Genomic DNA, 19,718 nt, shown 5'->3' with positions numbered 1-19,718 from the left:
TTTATTTTTTAATTTTGAGCAGGATGGTCTTGTGGGTTTTGAAGGACGCTTTGCTCTCTGAACAAATTCCTAGAAATTTAGGAGACTAGACTTTGGTTAGTATTAGGTGTAACATCAGAAATAAAGACAAAATATTATATGTTTCTCTGCTGTTTTGTGTTCTCTAGATTCTCAGATGCTCACAAAGCCACATTTCCAGTTAATATTTGAGACCCTTCACATCAGGTGCCACTTTGAAACGCGTTCAAGTAGCCTGACATAATAAAAAGATGCTCTGAGCAGCACTATAATCACAGAGATGGTGTAAAGAACAAGAGTGGTTGAGTGGCTATATGTTCATTTAAAGGGATAGAGTAGCAAGTCATGAGTATTTCTTATATGTGGGTCATTTTTTTCCCCCCATTCATCAAAGCAGAAAAATGGGAAAAACATGGATCACAAGTTTTCCAAAGCTAGCTCAAATCAGTCCAAAAGTAACAGTTTCTTATTCAATGATATGTATCAGTGCTATTTATGCGGCAATCGATTAATAGCTGATCAAAACTGTTGCTGTACGAATTGTACAACAATTAGCATACGTTCGAAAGGTACTCTACCAATTTAGCATTGCACTCCTGAGGGATTAAAATAGAAACAGCAGAACCAGAGAAGACCACCTTTATTTATTCCATGGATTTCTCTTCCATGTCCACTACACCCACAAAGCAATTCGACTGAGGACAGTCAGAAGTTGTGGTCAAATAGTCTTTTTTAGCTTTGGAAGGTTCCTAACTAAGTGAAATGAGCCGGCTGTATCGAAATGTGAGTCATGATAAGAGCTGTTTGAGTTCTCTAAATGCTACAGAAAGGTGCCTCAAGGCTTCCTTTCTTATCTCCTTCAGTTCAGGATACAATGGTCCAGCCTTTACAAAAAGAAAAGAGATACTGTTACATCGTAAAGGGGTGCGCCATCCATGCCAGACCCACGTCAACAACACGAATCACTGCTTAAGCCTATAAAATCTACTCAGCGCAGCCGGATTCTTTTAGCACTGCAGTTGTCTTTTCCGAAAACCTTATGAATTCTCCTTCACATCCTTCCTCAACCTCATGAGTCTTTCCATCACGGTCAAGAAAAAGTGTTTAGGAATGAACATGGCATAATTTTTGGACTATTCAACTGCAACCAGAGATATATGCTAGAAATGTAGCCCTGGGCCACAGAGGTGTGGTAAACTTACTTACTTCTATCTCCACACTCGTGGATTTTTCCGTTTTAAATTCATAGTCTTCATCCCCAACCAACGCCGCCCCAAGTGGCATCACCTATCGCTTTATCAGAGTCTCTGCAGCTCCCTCTGGAACTGCAAAAGACTTTACATTGTCATAAGACATACAGTACTTCTCAAAACCTGTAAATATACCATGATGTGTACAAGAGCCTCTTAAATGAATGGCTTACATTGAAGTGGGATCACACCACAGTTGTTTGAGTCTTTCAAAGCTGTTCCTCAGAACTCATCACAAGTTGGAAAAAAGAAACAATAATGCTTAATGCCAGTTTGCAGTCATTCAAGAGATATCACAAGATACACTCGAGAGTGGAGGGCCTTACAGAAGAGTAGGAAGAAGATAATGAGATCAATTAAGACAACGTCTGGTAATCCTTGAGCTCTCAGTGTGTTGGTTGTACAGAGGATTTGCTCTAACAGTGGATCCTGCTCATCACAGCTTAGTTTCAATAAAAGACTACTAAGAGGCCTAACCCTTTGAAAGGCAGAGGAAAACTGGTCTCCAGGCAACTCTTTGTTCATCGAAACTGTTGCCTCTCTGTTTGCTTTGTTTCTTCACCCTCATGCTATTTTTGAAATTAAAAAGATATAACTTAAAACTGAATTGTACATAGAGGAATTCCGTGCCTTTTTAATGAGAGGTAAAACTTCTAATACAATTTTCATAAAGTGTAGAAGTTCTTTCATTGTTTCTCATGAGTTTAAATACACAAACTGCCTGATTTGCATCTGAAATGTGCCAAAATTGATTTGACCACCAGCTTATATAAGAATTACAACTTGAGGGAAAAAATAAAATAAACAAAATATCAGAGAGAGAACTCAAAGAAATGTGAACTGGGCTCTCACACAAAGACCATTATTAACTGTCCACCGTGACTTTCACTGACTCGCTCGGTAAGTGTCTTTTAAAATAAACAATGCGTTCCAGTCATGGCTTTTTACACCAGTATCCAGGGAAATGTCATCACCTTGAGCTTCTGCTTTTGAAATAACCTTGGCAAAATGTGCACAGGTGAGTCCAAGCTTTGCTTCGATATTTTAACCGTGTGAATGACTGTTTATCACGGCTCTTTCTCACACCATCTGTGAATTTGTTTGGCCTGCTGCAAAGGAAATATGATGGTTTCCAGAAAAAGCTGCCGACAAATGAGGGATTCTGGAAAAAGCGGGCTACTTAGAGTTATCCTTTACATGCATATACATTTCAGGCTTTATAATAATATCCTATGAAGTTGTGGGCGTGTGCTTGATGAGTTTCAGTTAATATGGGTCTTGGGGGTTTGAAGAACATGGAAAATATGCCATCTCTCACTTTCTCAAAATGGATTTGTAACTGTATTGCATTTCTCACAGATTCAAATGACAATTACAAGTAGCGTACACTATAAAGCCATCTCTCACCATCTGAGGCCCTCACATCAACTCCTATCCCTGCTCCTCCATATTTGCTGATCACTGTATGATTCCGATGACAAATAAGTATCTATAAAAAGTGCTTTCTGTGTGGTTTTTTCTCTGTGGAATGTTCTCCTTGGCTGTTTCTTCTTACTTAATGAGTCATTAAGACTGGAACAACACTGCTACGATGAAAAGAGGTCTTAATGAGCCCCACCAACATGTGCTGTGAAGAATATTTATGCCACAAAGAATTGAATATTGAATAAGCTCAGGGATAATCCACATGATACCAACACTCAAGCTCCTGAATGAAATTCATAAAATTTACCAAGACAGGTTGAGTGACGCATGAGATACAGAAAGCGGTATCGTTTTCCATGAAATCTACCTACTTCTCACCAGGCATCGCCTTCCTGCCTAACACCCTCCTGGGGTTATGAACGTCTGAAAGTCATGTCTTATTCATGGAGGCTGTTGGTACACAACAGCAGATAAACCCTCATGTCTCCAAATGGCTATATTGGTAGCTTATGCTTAAAAACATGCATATTTTGCATATACACCAACCCATGCATTTCTATACACATTCAAGCATATTAACCTTGAGACACAAGCAAAAACACATCTTGCCATCCAGTTGAAAAGAAAAGAGGCATGGCTCGGTCCTCGTGGAGCAGCTTATCTTAACAACCTCTCATTGCGGTGCAGAGAGCAGGGCAAGAAAAGAGAAGAGAGACGGTGAGAGGAGAGAGAATCGATAAAAGGCCATTACGCTTCTGTGCAGCCAGTGTGCACGGGTGGAGTGTGTGGGGGGCTGATATGGTGGCGCATGAATGATGTGTAAGGTAGCAGACAGCCTATAGAAGTACTGCTTAGAGAACAGTTACTGTATGTGAACCTATGGAAGTTCAAGGACAGAATCTGTTGTTGTTCTACAACTCTGTGCAATATACAGTATTCTTGAGATCTGGTGACTGTGGCCATGGGGGATGTATGGAAGCACTTTTAGAACTGTCCCCCAGCTTACAAACTGCCATGGAGTGGCCACCCATACCTTTACAAACCCCTATCTTAAAGTAGGCTGAAAGCATCCTTGGTCTGGATTAATTTACTTGTACTTCAACAAATAATGGGAGAAAAACCCTCACCAGGGGAGTTTCCATGAAAATCTGTAGTGAGTTTGTGGTTATTTTTATTCCCTCTGTACACAAAAAAACCCTGAAAAATTGAAAGTTGTTTGTGGACTGGGATTTGTTACCAACACAGAAAACAACTAGAGCTTTATGTTTAGTGTCTGTGCATCTGTACTGCAACCCAAATCATGACCTTCTCCTGACCATAATCAAGTAGATTTGGTGACTAAAATTAACCAAGGACTTTTTTGTTGCAAAAAGCAGCAAATGACAACTACAGAAAACAGCAAGTGACAACAGTGACTGAAAAGCATTTGCACAGTTACATTATAAACCAAAGTACGATCCTCCCCTAAACCTAACCACGTAGTTTTGGTCCCCAAACTTAAGCAGTTTTACAGCACAAACAAAACAGTGACTGAAAATGAAAGTAAACTGTGACTGCAAACGATTTCAAACAAGGGCTGCTCAAGAAAGAAAGTCTCTTGGGTGAAAGTCCAGTGGTTTATGCCTCCTTTTACAGACTTTCTAAAGAAACTCACTAATCATGTAAAATGTATATGTCTTGAACACAAATCAATAGAAAAGAACTGGCTGAGAATCACAGAATGTCGGCATCTCATAATTTTCCAGCCTTTATTGTCAAACCTTTTGTGCTGTGCAGCAATGTAGCAGATGCACATTTTGGTGTGAAACTACATTGTTGTGTAGATCTAACACATTAAATAGCCAGACAACAATTCCTGTTCAAATGGCTAAACTCCTCAGAGGAAGGCCTCGGCCTGCTGTTGGACTAAAAGCTCTGATTTCCTTGCTGAGCTGCAGCGTCTCAATGCAGCTTTTTGTAGACAGTCTGGGTTACAATCCTGTTCTGGCTGCCTGCAGAAACCTTTAGAAAAATCAAGGAGAAATGCATAAACATATGGACATACGGTACATCTAAAAGGATGCCTTTTGTCGCTATATACATATACAATGTATAAAAATGTATAAAATGACATAACCACCTTAAGTGTGTGACATCTCCTGCAGCCTGTACAAGCACAGAAGGTGCCTTTAGAGGTGGAGTGACAAGATAAGTAACGACTAATCATATGCACTTATTCTAAAGGATAAGAGGAGGAGGGGAGGGATGCATCTGAGATACGCTTAGATTAGATCAGGGCCTTGAACCCTGCTCTGCACGAGCACTTTATGATTCAGTGAGTGAACAGATGCCTCTGACCCACGGAAAACCACAGCTCAACTATTCACTGACCAGCTGAGACCGACAGTGAGCTCACAGGTCCTGTGCTCGGTTGGCCAACAGCACTTGTGAGGAGGATTTATATTGCCACTGCAGCACTCTCAGCTGTTCAGTTCATATCAATTATCAATAAAAAGCCTATTCCCTCCAGCACCTATACAGCCTCCCTCTGCCACTCTCCAGCATCGGAACATCTCGCAGCCTATAGTGGGAGATAAAATGAAAGCCGGGGCAGGGGGGGAATCAACACCTCAGAGGATTTTTTCCCCTCTACTTTTTCAGAAATAGCGATACAACAGCGGGAGAGAGCGGTGTTCATACAATGTAATCTTTTTTACGGTTGTGGTTTGGGAAAAAAGCACAGTAGCCAAGTTATTCTGCACTGCGATGCTGAAGTCAGAGAGAAGCTGGAGCAAGGTGTGCTGATAACCGCAATGACGAAGGATGTGATCGAACGGGCAAAAAGATGGGAAATTACTTTTTTTCCCCCCATATAAGTGAGGAAGATGTCAGTCATGCTAGGTGCAGCTGCTGAAAGTTATCAAATACCAGAGACAGAATTTTTAATTCAGAGGTGAGTATAGAATCAGAATCAAAAAGCCTTCATTGTCAAGTGAGTACACAAAAGTAATTTGACTTGGTGTATAGAGAGCAGTGCCTCGCAACAACAACGGACAGTAAAAGAATAAATAAACAAATCTAAATCTGAGAATTTTTAACAAGCAATGCTACAAGTATAAGAAGTCATGTGTAAAAGTAAGTGTAAAACCAGGGTAATAAATTAGAATATTATTTAAATTACAATATTGCACATAAGGGTATTGATGAACAAAACACCTGATTTACAGAAATGTAGGCTGAAGTCATGCTCGTTTGCACACACACTAAATACTAAATGAAAGAAAAGTGCAGGGTAATTGAATCTGAAGTTTTCTGTAAGGATGAAATAAGCTGAATAATCAGCTCTAATGTCCCTACTGATTTACCTTCAATTGGCAAAGCAGCTGTAATTGCAGTATTAACAAATAAAGAGTTGGGGGCAGTTTAGGGGCATTCCGCCATGACCAGGAGTAAGAAATACCACTATCGATTATTAAATCAGGACCTGCAGTGATTTATACTCTCCTCATTAATTAGATATTGATTTATTACTCATTAGCGTGGCAATCGGTTGGATTTTGTTATTGAGCTCAAAATACTTTTAGTGAGATTAAATATTAAGCCGCTGTTGTTTTTTCCTGCCTCATACTTTCTCACTCTAACATTAGGAGAGGAAATGCCAAAGTCAGCAGTGATAAATCGGCTGTCCCTGCTAAAGCCTGTCCATATTCGGAGGACCCCTCTTCTGTTTCTGGAGGCCGTTTGATTAGAATAAACCAGAGCGCTTGACTGTGCTGGACCCCGGCCCAAGCTGGCCAGATAAAAGAGTCTCAAGCCAGAGTGACAGAGCGAGGGAAGGGCTGAGGGAAGACACGCCAGAAGGAAATAAACAAACAGCAACAAATGACAGAACGGACAGGCTAAGCTTCAAAGCAAAGCCTGACTGACACACATAGAAGTGGTATCTCAGGCCCTGGGAGATGCAAGTGAGACATGTTGGGTGGCAGGAGTGAAACAAAGTTTGTCTGTGTGCCTGCTGGTATGTGTGATATTCATTCAGGGAGTGTTGCTCGATCTCCGCCGTCCTGCTGCATGCTCACTGTTACAAAGATTCCCACATGGACGATGGCATGGCTCCTTTTCGGGCCACAGAGCAACTGCAGTCGAGCAAAAAAAAAAAAAAAAATACTCCAAGGGAGAATGGCTGCAGTTAATTTAAGCAGAGTAGAGTATAACTGTTTTGATTGTGCATTTTCATCATAGGTATCTGCAAATTTTCTCTAAATGTGCAGATAATTCAGAGTTGCATGATGACATGATCCTAACTTCTGATACATGTGTTTTTTTAGATTGACACACCTCACATGATGCATCATAAACTTTCTGGGTTACAGTCTGCTGAGATAATGTTTTCCCAGTGCAAAGCAGACTAGATGAGCACGCTTGTAGTGATGAACCCACAGATAATTATCACTTGATTCTTCAGTTCCCCTTCAGCGCTACAGAGCTTTAAACCACTTTCAGCACAGGCATCTAAGGAACGGGTATTTTCCTCAAGAGTTGGTGGTGCTTATGCTTAGAAAATATTGGCACTATCAGCCTCAGCCCTTGTCAGTCAGCCTCTGAAGCAGCCATATGTATTACTAAGGAAGAAAGAAATGAACATGAAGAAAAACACAGTCTTCTGGATCTAAAGAACTACCACTATCAGTGTTGTTGGGTTGTTTTGATCTCTCCATCTTTTCTGTTCCTCAAACACGCCTGACGCATGAGGCTCAATTCACCGGGAGTGAAAAAGATAGCGATAATTAATGTAGTCAAAACACACAGGAGAAAGATAGAGCTGTAAATTAGAGGCCCATATATACAGAGGAAGACTTAATTAAGCTATAAGGGGCATTATGGCTGCATGCAGATGGCTAATGCAGCCTTGAGGACACTTGGCATGCCAGCAGATAGCCTCACTGCACACCCTATTAGTGCTCTGTCAGGCCATTTCCAAATGCTGTTTCCTGACGGTGAAGCAGTGTGACTGATGGGATCCTTCTAGAATACCGCTGGCCTAGTCCTGACACCGCGATAGCGCTGTGTGTAAATTATAGATATAAGAGCCGCTTTCTGTTGGACTTCTTTGTCTCGCCTGCAGAGGATGCAGCTTGTTATTAATTCTGCTGTCTTTGTTGCCTCAGTCTATCACTATTTGTCAAACACTTATAGGGGAGTCAGAATGGAGGAAAAGCAGGGTTTGGAATAAATGTTAAAATTCACAACAGGAGGTGTTTACAAAAAAAAAAGTTAATGCAGATTTTCCTGCTAATGGTCCTGATTATAATGTTATGGGTTGTGAGCACCAAGCTAATGTTATTGAGTCTGAAACGGAGTGAGTTTCAGAAGCTGTGAATAAAATGCTAATGATAGCGTTTGGGATGTACTGTAAAGAGCTGTGGGGGCCACACTGCCTGTCTCTTCTAATAAGGGAACAGAGAGGCACCGCACGGCAAGAGAGAGATCAAAAAAAGGAAAAGGAAAAAATGGGGGTGCACTCTCAGCTGGCATGTTCTCTGCATGCGCTGCTTTTTAGGCTTGTTAATGAAACACGCTCACTGTCTGTTTTCTCATTTACCTCGTTGGTTCCAGGTTTTGCTCTGTGCAGCAGTTTTCCCTGATTCTCCCTTCAGAATCCGAACAACCGATATGATTAAAGCGAACTATATACATGCATTTGTCTTGGTCACACTGAGCTGGCATTCACAAGATAAGCTCACTGATAATATTACAGTAATGTACACGGCCTCTCAATCAGTAAGAGCAGAGCAGTATCTCTGTAAGTACATGCAACTTTCTCTCAGCTTGTCTTCTTCAGTTTGTACTTTAGATCATTTCAGATTTTGGGGCCATTAAATGTATTGATTTCAAACAGAGTAGGTTATCAACCGATGCGCAGAGCCACTGGGGTAAGGCTCAAAAACTCAAAAATGAACCCTGTAATCTGTTATTAAATCCTCACAAAAATGCTGTCTTTTGAAAATCAATTGAAGTCTTGACCCGTTTCCAACTTGTTCTCACGTATTTTTCCAATATTGAGTGTCATTTCCCCACATTAGCGCCACAGTCTCTCCCCTCTTATCCTGCCCTGTTTGAAGATAACAATACATTAAATATTCCTGAAACAAGGGAAACTGCTTTGGGAAGAAGTGCAGTGATATCATCCCCACGCTGAAATTCTTCACTTATACTCAGTTTAAACTAAATGTGAAATTGCTCATTAAGATAAATGTTTCCTGCAGTGTATTCAGCACTGAACTAGCATTCCAAAGTATTCAGTCCAGCCACAAAAGACACAGTATTATGCGTCATCGATTGGGCTACAACACACATTGCTCTGTTCTATTATACTGGAAAAGGACTTCACCCAATGCTGCAGGATGAATATCCACTGCTAATCTTTGTTACTTTTTGTTTTTAAAGGAGCCTAGACATTCAAAAGTTTAATAAATTGCCCTTCAGTAGCAAATTATTTGGCAGGCTATTCCTAGACTAACCTCGCTTACCGTTCTTTAAAAATATATTTTCTCTCTCTGTACCTGCTTTCTACTCTGTATTTCTACACCCTCAGATTAGTCCCATTAATTTCCTTTTGTCCTTCTTTTTATCTTTTGCGTTTTAAGATATTTTGCACTCTCAACCCCTTGTCTCTCTCCTGGTGCTATTACCAGAGTTGTCACAGTTTCAGTCAGTTATCCTCGAGGACAGTTTTCCAGCACTTGTCAAGAGTTTTGCATTTCATGTTTGGCAGGCAGATAGTGCATAAGTGTGTGCATGTGTGCGTTGTATGTGTGTGTGTGTGTGTGTGTGTGTGCGCTTCTCCGTGGGAGTGTAGGAGTGTGAGCCAGAAGCGATCGCAGAGAGATGAGAGTTTTATTGAACACGGGTGTTTGGCATTCTCTACACAGACGAGTACTGTTGAGTTCCAGGAACGATTGGTATCTACCTACACGTTCTGCCGCAAAGGTGAAGACTGATGTCAACCGCTAACACTCGGTTTAATCAAACTATTTGTTGACTCTGACTTATCTGCTTTTAATTTATTACTTGGGTCTTCAAGTGCAACATGTAGGATTGTCAAAGCGCGTGTAGCCTTCAAGAGCTACAGTGCACTCGTTGAATAATAATACAGTATGGTTTAAATGCCACCAAGCTGAGCACTGAAAATGATAGCCATGAAAGAAAAAAACAACCGCTTTCCTGAGCGAAAAATGTGCTCTCACAGGTGGTTTAAATTGTGGAGGTGGAGAGCGGCACATTAAATACCTGAATGCTTAAATGTCAAAGTTCCGGTTGGTCTTGGAGACATCAAGTTAAAGCTGGAATCTGCCGGTTGCTTCGTATTAAAACTGCAAAGATGATGAGGCTTCTGGTGTCACATTTGCAGAAATTCTATTACCTTATTGATATGCATTGCAGCGAAAATGGTGGCAGACCAGATAATGTGAATAAAAACATACAATTTACTGAAGTCATCAACCATGAATAATCAACATTTCTCAATAACAAAATACAGAGAGCCTCTCTAGTCACAGGAAAATGCTCATTTTTTTGTTGTTTCACTATATTCCTGCAGACAGATCGATTCATTTACCACAGCAAGTGTAAGTTTGTGCAGAGAGATGCTGGTTTAGGATTTAAATTAACTGATGCAGTGAAGCCCCAATGAATATCCTATGGTGTGAACCACTTTTATGTGACAAAAAGTATCAGAAAATCCCACTAAGTTACTTGTCCTATACTCCACACATTGGGTCCCAGTTTGTTCTAGATAAAACTTGAGTGTATTTCTGATATCTCCACCAGCTCCAAATGCTGAGTATTCATGTATCTCTGCAGTCATATGAAAAAATGGGAAGATTTTTCTTCTTGTACAATCCCTTTCCTTTGATTAGGGAGGCGTATTCAGCTTTCTGCAGCCGAAAAAAAGCCCCTCCATCACTTGATCAGCCATATTCACCTTTAGAAAATCCAGTCACTTGCCACATTTTGCGATTATAAGTTAGTTAATAGGCACCAGTGTAGATTCACAGCTGTTTGTTTGCAATGTGGTGAACCTTGTTTAAAAGTCTTTCGCGTTTAGTTCAATGTCTTTCTCTGAGTAACCCTTAAAGTTACAGTTTAGAACACATCTCTTAGCATGACCCCAATTTTCAACTAATATAAATATTAGAACTATTAACTTCATAGTACTTTGTGTTTATCTTATTGATGCACTGTGACAATAATCTAAAAATGTGCCAATGTGTTAATAGGTGGTTATCATTGTTATTACTAACATCAGGACTGCAATTTAGGATTGTTTTCATTTTCAATTAATCTATCAATTGTCATTTTTTTGATTAATAGATTATGTTTTTAAAAGAGGCCATAAAATATTAACATCTCAGAGGCTAAAATCAGATAGTTTTTCTTTACAAATGGCTAATATGACTATTCAACTCTCAAAATAGTTGCTGATTCAATATCTGACTGATTAAAGGGATAATCATTGCAGCTTTAATGACATATTGTATCCTGACCGCTGTGTCTGGATGTTTTGTTTTGCCTTCTTTTTATTAAATTAAGTTCCTGTTGAAATCCCCCTCACAAGTTATATTCAACTGTTTCTGGACTGCATGTCCAATGGTTTGTTTATTTAATAAATAAAATATAATTTAAGCATGTCCTCACTTTTAATAACACATTAAATGTTGAGAAATGTAGTCAAAATCTCAAGGATACTCTGCTGGTCGGAAATCATATATCAGGAGTGAACTGCTGCCTCACCAAATTGCTATAATAAAACTTTATGAAGTACCCAAAGGCATTTGATTTTTACGTGGCCATTATCAGTGAGAAAAAAAACCAACAAAAAAACTACTCTTATCTCTTTGCAGCATACTGAATGATTTTCCCTTCATTTTGGAAAAACAATTATACAACAGTTTATCATGTTTACATAGTCATTATCATAATACAATTAGCAATCTGAAGCCACTTGCCAATTCATCCATATTTGCACTGTTTAAATCCAAACTCAATTAACTTCTCAGTCTGCAAACTGAGAGCCGTATTAACCAGCTTACTGTCAATTAAAAAGTGCAGGCTTTGTGTTAAAATAATAATTGGGACGGGCTTTTTATACGGGGTCAATAATGCTGATTAATTCATCAAATTTTCTGTTATCACGGTTTTAAAAAGTGCCTAAATACTCTGATGTACTTTGCAAAGTCAGAAAAAAAAAAGAATTACACAAAGAAAAAATATTAAAAGCCCCTGGGACAAAATAGTGGATAGTCCAAATTATATCTGTTGTTATTCAGCGAATTAATTGTCTGCTTTCATGCCCACTATCAAATATACATTTAAAGAATATCTGTGTGAGAAAACTTTTAACTCCAGACTTTAAATAGAAACATGTTTGTTCACTATTTTTCTTAGACTCTGGATAAATAATACAGTATTTGCACTCCAACAAGTAAAAGAAGCGTTGCCTAGTAACAAAAACTATCATCCTTGAAGATATGATATAATATGGGTGTTTAAATTGCTCTATGTTTAAGTGTTTAGCTCATTAAAAAGTGGATGTTGTTTCTGAGGTATAACCCACTACATCACTATCTTTATTTATATATATTTTCGCTTTCCATTGCTTTTACAGTTCAAATGTATTTGGATAAGAGGAGTGTGGTTATGCATGTATTTGTCTTGAACTGTGGCAGGCAGTGTGACTGTTATGATTCATTGCATTCAGATCTGTGGAGAATATGAGACACTAAGACTGATGAATTTAATCCGTGACTACATTTGCCACACTTAGGTGCTGCTGATCGGCCCTCCACAGATTTCTTGAAGGGTGAATCTGGAGCTCAATATGGTGAATTTGGCCACCATCATCTTGGCAGTGCCCGACTACCAGCTAATCCAAAAATGAGAAGGTGGAGGTAGGAGCTGAGTTGGGCCTTGCAACCATCTCTAAGCCATGCAACGTCCCATGACGACACTCACCTGTTACTCAAAGCGGCATCACTCTTATTTATCCATAATTACAAGCCTTAACACAGTTTAAATGGGTGAATTGTATAAAGATTCACTAGCTGTATTGTTGTCATGAATGGGGATATTAGCTATAGAGACCAAATTATTTTTTTGTCTTAGACTGTAAACATGTTTATTTCTGTTACAAAGTTTGGCATTTTAAAATGGATGTCTCTGGGGATTGACTCACTTTTGTTGCCAGACTCTAGTGGCTGATTTTACTTCTTCCTTGTAAATTTCATTTTTCATTCCAAGGCGTCGCCATTTGAGGACACATACCACACAGGAAGACATCATTTAAATCAGCTTTGTGGGATAATTTTGGGTTCTCATTGAGCTACATAAGAAATGGGGAGTGAGTGGTGAGATGAGGATTATGCGTTTGTGTTCTAAAGCTTGACTCATAAATTAAAAAAAAACATTGCTACTTATCCCGAATACTTTCACGCAGCCTCTACATGCGAAAGCAGACGGAGTGAAAAACCTTCCTGAAGCAATTGGTATTTACAGGGGTTATTACTTTTGGAGAAACTTTTAGAACTTTAAATTACACTGCTGGCTTTAATATTTTTTGTAAATATAAATATCAATATTTATATTCATAGCAGCCAGCTTTCTAATTAAAATAAAAATGTAAAACAACAACAACTTATGCTTTAATAAAAAAAGTCTTCTGTACTGAAATGTGACTCAAATACTGCAGCTCATACAACCTCATTCATTTTGTATACACTACCGTTCAAAAGTTTGGGGTCACTTAGAAATGTCCTTATCTTTGATAGAAAAGCATTTTTTTTCAATAAAGTTAACATTAAATTAATCAGAAATCCAATCTAGACATTGTTAATGTGGTAAATGACTATTTTAGCTGGAAACGGATGATTTTTAATGGAATATCTCCATAGAGGTACAGAGGAACATTTCCAGCAACCATCACTCCTGTGTTCTAATGCTACATTGTGTTAGCTAATGGTGTTGAAAGGCTCATTGATGATTAGAAAACCCTTGTGCAGTTATGTTAACACATGAATAAAAGTGTGAATTTGCACGGAAAACATGAAATGGTCTGGGTGACCCCAAACTTTTGAACGGTAGTGTGTGTACCATTAGAGTACTATGGGATACTGACAGTGGAGTTAACATTGAACAATGTGGATTAGCTGAAGCTCATCATTATTTTTGGGAGCAATCCCATAAATAATGTCCATTGTCCATTAATATCCATTGTCATTTGTCAATGTCGAAAATATGGCTCTCAATTTTCAGGAAGAGACAGTGATTTGACAAGTGAATAACAGGCCGTCTTATTAATTGCAATATTTGGGTGTAATAAGCTTTGAGGTCTGTGACTGCCAGATATCAGATGATGGTGCTGTCCCTTCTTACTTTCTGCCTTCAGTCTTGTCTTCGGCGAGTGCATAAACATGCTCAGCTGGATTTAGGTCATCTGACTCGGCCAGTTAAGTTCATTTCACAGTTTGACCGTGAGTCAAGACTTGGCAGTCATGTCTGCATGTTTAGGATCACTGTCCTGCTGCATGTCCAAAAATTGGGCCACGTCACATAAAAAGAGCAGCGTTCCAAACCGTTCACCCGGTAAGGATGTGAATGAACTCACACTCTGAGCTGTAAGTCATCTCTTTAACATCATAGTTATCGACAAAACCAGTGTGCATGACTAGAATGATGAAAAACGCCATGAGCTGTCCGGCTGCTTTGCTTTTATCTTGCTTCGGGGTCTTCACGGGTCGACTCTCTTGATACAAACCAAGACCTGATCCTAATTCTAATCACTCTGATGCAGTTAGTTGAGTCCAGTTTTACTGTACTGCTACAGGTCTCAGGGTGATGAATCGGTGTATAATATCTAATTGGTTCTGACTGGACTTGTTATCTGGTTGATGTGCTGTGTCATAATTTTCACAGGGGAAAATCTGATTTTTGAGAGAAAATGGAGAGTGTGAAATGTGCAGTGCAGGAAAGATATGAAGCTCTTTGTCCTTAAATTGCCTTCATTAAAGCAATGCAGGGTTTCATTGTTGAGGGAATATTGTTTTAGGTAAGATATTAAATATAATAATTTCATACCCCTATGATACTGCAGAGGAGTTTGAAACATTCAGAGGCAGAATCATGCAAATCTGAAACGTTATCATGGCTGTATCTAGCTTATTTTTACCTGGAAGAACCATGAGGTAAACAGCAGAAATACAGTGTGTTCACATTGCAGAGGAATCCATGAGGGCTGCATGTTTTAGACTGTCCAGTGGAGAAGTTCTGGTGACATATATTTGTTGGATGATGTTGCATTTTTTTGTTTTTGATGCAAACCCCTCTTACTTTTCCACCAAAGCAAACCATTTGCTAGTTCTGGACGAGTAATAGTGCTGGTTCTTCTTCAGTTTTTCAGTGGGTTACAGATCCACCATAGTTTTAGAAGCTCCCTCTGGTTTATTCTGAACGAACCACAGAGACCACTGCTAAAAACCCAATAAGATCTATATTCATTTCATTTTCTCTGCGGTTTGATGCTTTAATATCACCAGTCGACGTTTATAGAAGCATTTGCAAACATGATTTAGTTTTTGAGAGCGTTACTCTATGTGTCAAAGTTTGCCATGGAGTTAATAGATGCCAGCTGATGATATTAAAACATTTAGAAATGCTGTGCAAGGGGCAGTCAGTGTTCCTGTGCCACCATTTGCAATACTGTTTACATTTGCGGGGATGTTGATAATCACCAGCTGGTGATATCAAAACATCAGCCGGCTGGTTCTTTGGTTGTTGAAATGAAAAAAGAACCGGTTTGAACTTAAAGAATAGCTCCAAACCAGCCCTTAAGCTGGCTTTGTAAAAATGGGCATGACTTGTTCACAACCCACTCAGCCCCATTAAATGATTGGGAAGGCTAGTTTTTTTTTTTTGCTGAAGCAATTCCACCTTAAACATTCCAAAAACTCACTCCTTACCATGGCTAGTGGAACAATCCCACCCAGGTCCTGCGGCGCCAGGCGGATGAGGGTCTGCACCTCGCTGGTCAGGGTGCGTGTTAGCGGATACTCCACCTGCCATGTCACCTGCCTGCCCCCCTGAGTCACCAGGAGCCCGTTCACCTCCAGGTCTACCTGCAGCACTCGCTGGTAGCCCACTGCTTCCATTCTACAAGCAGACAGAGAGAACATATGTGTCAGGAGTGGATTTAGATAAGAGGAGGGCAGCAAGTGGGGAGGCGAGGAAAGATAAGTAGCCACCATAAGCTACAACCATAAGGACAAGACTGTGTAGGGTTGGAGTCAGAGGGGATGAGAGAGTAGCAGGGAAAGTGAGGAAAATCAAAAATACGACTATTGTGAATACAAATGGAGCAGAGAACAAGAAAGAACTGGGTAAAAGAAAGTGGAACAATTGGGATTTACATTGGCGCTAACAGGGGAATAAATGACTAATGAAAATTAATTTAATTACATTTTATTCAGGCATGAAGAAAACATGTCAGAAATGCTGCATGAGCAGAGGACTGTGCTGCAGTATTGCATGCAGATATTGTGTGGGATGTGCCATGTTTCCTAAAATTTAAGCAACGTGCCCCTCATCTCAAAATCTGATATGAACCTAATCGTGGCACCGTTGAAATTTATTCTCACGTCCACCCAGAACCATGATGATGGAAAATAAAAAAAAAAAAAAAAAAGCAATTTATTTCCCCCCCTTTGCAATATGGAGCCTCTCTTGCAGAGATTGCCAGGGCCAAGCAAATCATTTTCTCTCAGCTGATGGAGATGCAAACAAAGCAGAAAAAACAATGAATGCAAAATAATATCCTCAAAACTTATTTGATTTGCTGAATGCTCGGTTTGATCAAGCTGCTGACTCTCCCTCAGGTGTTCTTTGTCACAGTCGAAACTCAATGCAACACCTCTTCCAACAAGCAGACACAGATATACTGTACACATTTCAAGAGAAATACAATTCACACTTGGGCATCTAGGGGTGGCTTGCAGACATAAACATTCATACTGCAGAACACTGTTTCTCTAGATGACAATGAAAAGAACGACAGTTTTATAATGTCCAAGAATAAAGAGGAAGCAAGAGTATGTGTTAAAAAAATGAATGCATTTTAGCATAAAAGTTAATTTTACTGTTTCTCGCCAGAGCAGCATTTGTTGTTTGGGTGTCACGCAATTAAAACCAGGCTGGAGAGAGGCTCAATTGAGCACGAGGAGGAGGGTTCGAGGGGGGATAAGATCCAGAGATTTCCTTGAACATATTTTGGCCAAGCCTACACTTAAATCTCCCTTAACTCCCCTTTATGTTTGAACTTCAGTTGCTAGCCTCACTTCAAAGTGCAGATTTAAGGATCCACTCTGGTAAAAAAAAAAAAAAAAAAAAAACTGTGAGGGAGAACAGTTTTTGGAAGCTTGAATAGCAATTCTAGGCCAGGCAGAGAAAGCTTTTTCTGTTTCAGTGGGTAATGTTCTAAATTACACTAAATATGTTTCCAAATAACCATTGAGAAGCTTTGGCTTGGGGCGATCGCAGGTGGATGCTGGTGTGAATCTGGCCACACAGTGAGTGCTGCTCAGTTACAATCCTGTCTGAGCACAGAAGGATTTTACACTCAGGTGCATTGTGACACAGATGGGAGTATTTTGTGATATTATGCACACCGTTGAAAATCTCTGAGTAGGTTTTTACCCAAAACACATGCTTTCACAGGCCTTCTCCACCAAACAATGTGCAAATGCAGATAAAGATTTTTGTACATTGCTGCAGTTTTCAATCATACTGAGAGAATGTTTCAATATTTCTTCTTGTCAGCAAATCCTATGAAATCAGCAGTGTATTCATCCTCCTAACATGCAGCTTTTTCATCTGTGACAGAGCTTTGTTTAGCATTGCTGTTGACAACCGATCAGAAGTGTGTTGCAATGGGTCACATATTTATTCACTCTGATAAACAAGGACACTGAGAGTTATTCTGAGTTAAAACAACATACACTGCACTGTTGCTCAGAATACTGGAGCACCACATGTGTAGGAACCCATGGCTGAAAAGAGTCCCCGATGATTACAATGTATTGTCCAAAAAACTGCAATGCCCAGCTGCTGAGACTTTAAAGATGAAATGTGATATTAAAGACTAACATCTTCACTACTGAATGTACATTGAGATGGAAGAACCCTCTGTAGCATCACCCTCAGGTTCCCTAAAGAGCAGTTCCAAAGCTCAGTGTGTTGGTTCTAACCATCACCATCTTGGACTCCACCTAGTCTTCCTATGAGAATCCTCATTATCAATTTTGCTATGGCAGAAAACTGCTTGGACTCGTTTGTATTTCTTTAAAGCAATCCCAGTTGTATTGGGCAGAATTAAGTGAAGCAGTGTCCCCCTCAAAACAGTGTCGGGGGGATTATTTTGGTGGAACATTTGCATGCGGGGAAACAGGCACTGTCATTAAAATGGATGATTCACCAAAATAAATAAATAAATAAATAAATAAATAAATAGCGGGGCTGCCTTGCGGCATGATCTAAATCCTCAGCAGCACTTGAAAATTTCAGCATTGCAGGTTGCTAGCCTGGAGGTGGCTGTTGTTTTCCATAGTGATGGGGATTTTGATAGCAGAAAGAGAGGAGAAAACCTAGCTGGCTAATGGCTCATGGCAGGTTAATACCCACAGTCTACAGTCTTGGTTGAGTCAATCTAGACTCAACCAAGTCCTAGCTAATTTACAAATGAGCTGGAGCGTGAGGCAGGCCAGTCAAATATGTGGCCATGGCCCCTTTCTACCATTGAAAGCCAGAACATCCTTAATTATGCATAATTTTAAGCCTCAACCTCATTGAAATGGGTCAATTATACAAAAAAATCTCTCCTGTATAATTGTCATGAAAGGCCAAAATTCACTACAGAGACCCAAAATATGTTTGTACCAGGCTGTAAACATGTTTATTTCTGCTGTAAAGTTGAGCATTTTAACATTGGAGTATATAGAAATCAACTGACTTTTGGAGCCAGTGTCAAGTGGACATCTGAGGAACTGCAGATTGAAGCAGTTCTGTTGTGGCTTCATTTTTCAGGCCCACAAATTGCTGCCTGGGCAGGACTGACAAGTTGGAAAGTTGGGTTGGGGTTTGAGGGCACTAAGAAAATTATTTTCTAACTCCAGCCTTATCATTTAATATTGGTAGAGTTTTTCTAAAATAAGTGTGAGATCACATTACACTTATCTTTCTGCAACAGCTGTGGAGTAGGAACATATATTTCTCCACAAATCATTACCTTCCATCTCTATTGCATCTTCCCTTACTGTCCCTACTTTACATATTTGTTGAAATTAAAATCACTTCTACATTTACGTTGTTGAAATCAGATCTTAGTCACTGGAAGTCCAAAAACTGAGCTAAAGGAGTGTTTTTTTTGAAACATTCAAAATCAGAAGCTTTTTCAAGTACCACTGTAAAATTAGTTGTGATGACATAACTGAGGAAAAAAAGAAGCACAAATACCAATTAGATTAGAGAAGCAATGTTTGCACTTTAGAAATCATGCTTTCATGCAGGGTGCAGTTTAGCAATTTCTAGGCTCACTTTTTGCTCTTTGAAATCCATTTCCTTTGAGTTAAAGTTGAACATCAAAAGCAAAAGAGAGGAACTGCTGAGAGCAAACATATCGCATAACCCATACTGTAGATTGTAGTTCTGTTTAGTTACCCATATGAGCAGATTTCTGGAAAATCCCCACTCCTGGGTTTCTGGCTGTGGACTTTAAGCATCGATTCCTCGCTGAAGTCCATCCATCACTTTTTCCTTTTTAGCTTATCTGACTGACACAAATTCTGAGGACTCCAGAGCCGCAGTATCCTCTGCTGCCTGACAACATGCTGGGCTCAGGAGCAGTGACTGCAGTGATTATGTGGTTTACGCTCATGGTGTACAATTACAGCCAAATCAATTATCTGCAACAGATAGTCTCGCTTTACAATGAAGCTGCAAACA

The 19,718-nt window shown here is 39.6% G+C and overlaps 1 protein-coding gene and 1 long non-coding RNA gene across 3 annotated transcripts in view; one reads left to right on the top strand and one right to left on the bottom strand.

Moving 5' to 3' along the window:
• si:dkey-112m2.1 (transmembrane protein 132C) overlaps positions 1-19,718 on the bottom strand; it is a 167,216-nt gene that overhangs the window by 24,013 nt on the left and 123,485 nt on the right. For both annotated transcript variants that reach the window (XM_035947705.2, XM_023269308.3), the window contains exon 5: positions 15,686-15,875. In XM_035947705.2, coding sequence (XP_035803598.2) covers positions 15,686-15,875 — 190 coding nt within the window. The remainder of the gene's footprint in view (positions 1-15,685; positions 15,876-19,718) is intronic.
• Positions 1-19,718, top strand: part of LOC111567929 (uncharacterized) — a 186,626-nt gene that overhangs the window by 55,909 nt on the left and 110,999 nt on the right. The window lies entirely within an intron of this gene.

This window comes from Amphiprion ocellaris, chromosome 17, assembly GCF_022539595.1.
Source record: "Amphiprion ocellaris isolate individual 3 ecotype Okinawa chromosome 17, ASM2253959v1, whole genome shotgun sequence".
NCBI classification, from domain to species: Eukaryota; Metazoa; Chordata; class Actinopteri; family Pomacentridae; genus Amphiprion; species Amphiprion ocellaris.
This window is presented reverse-complemented; position numbering and strand designations above follow the sequence as displayed.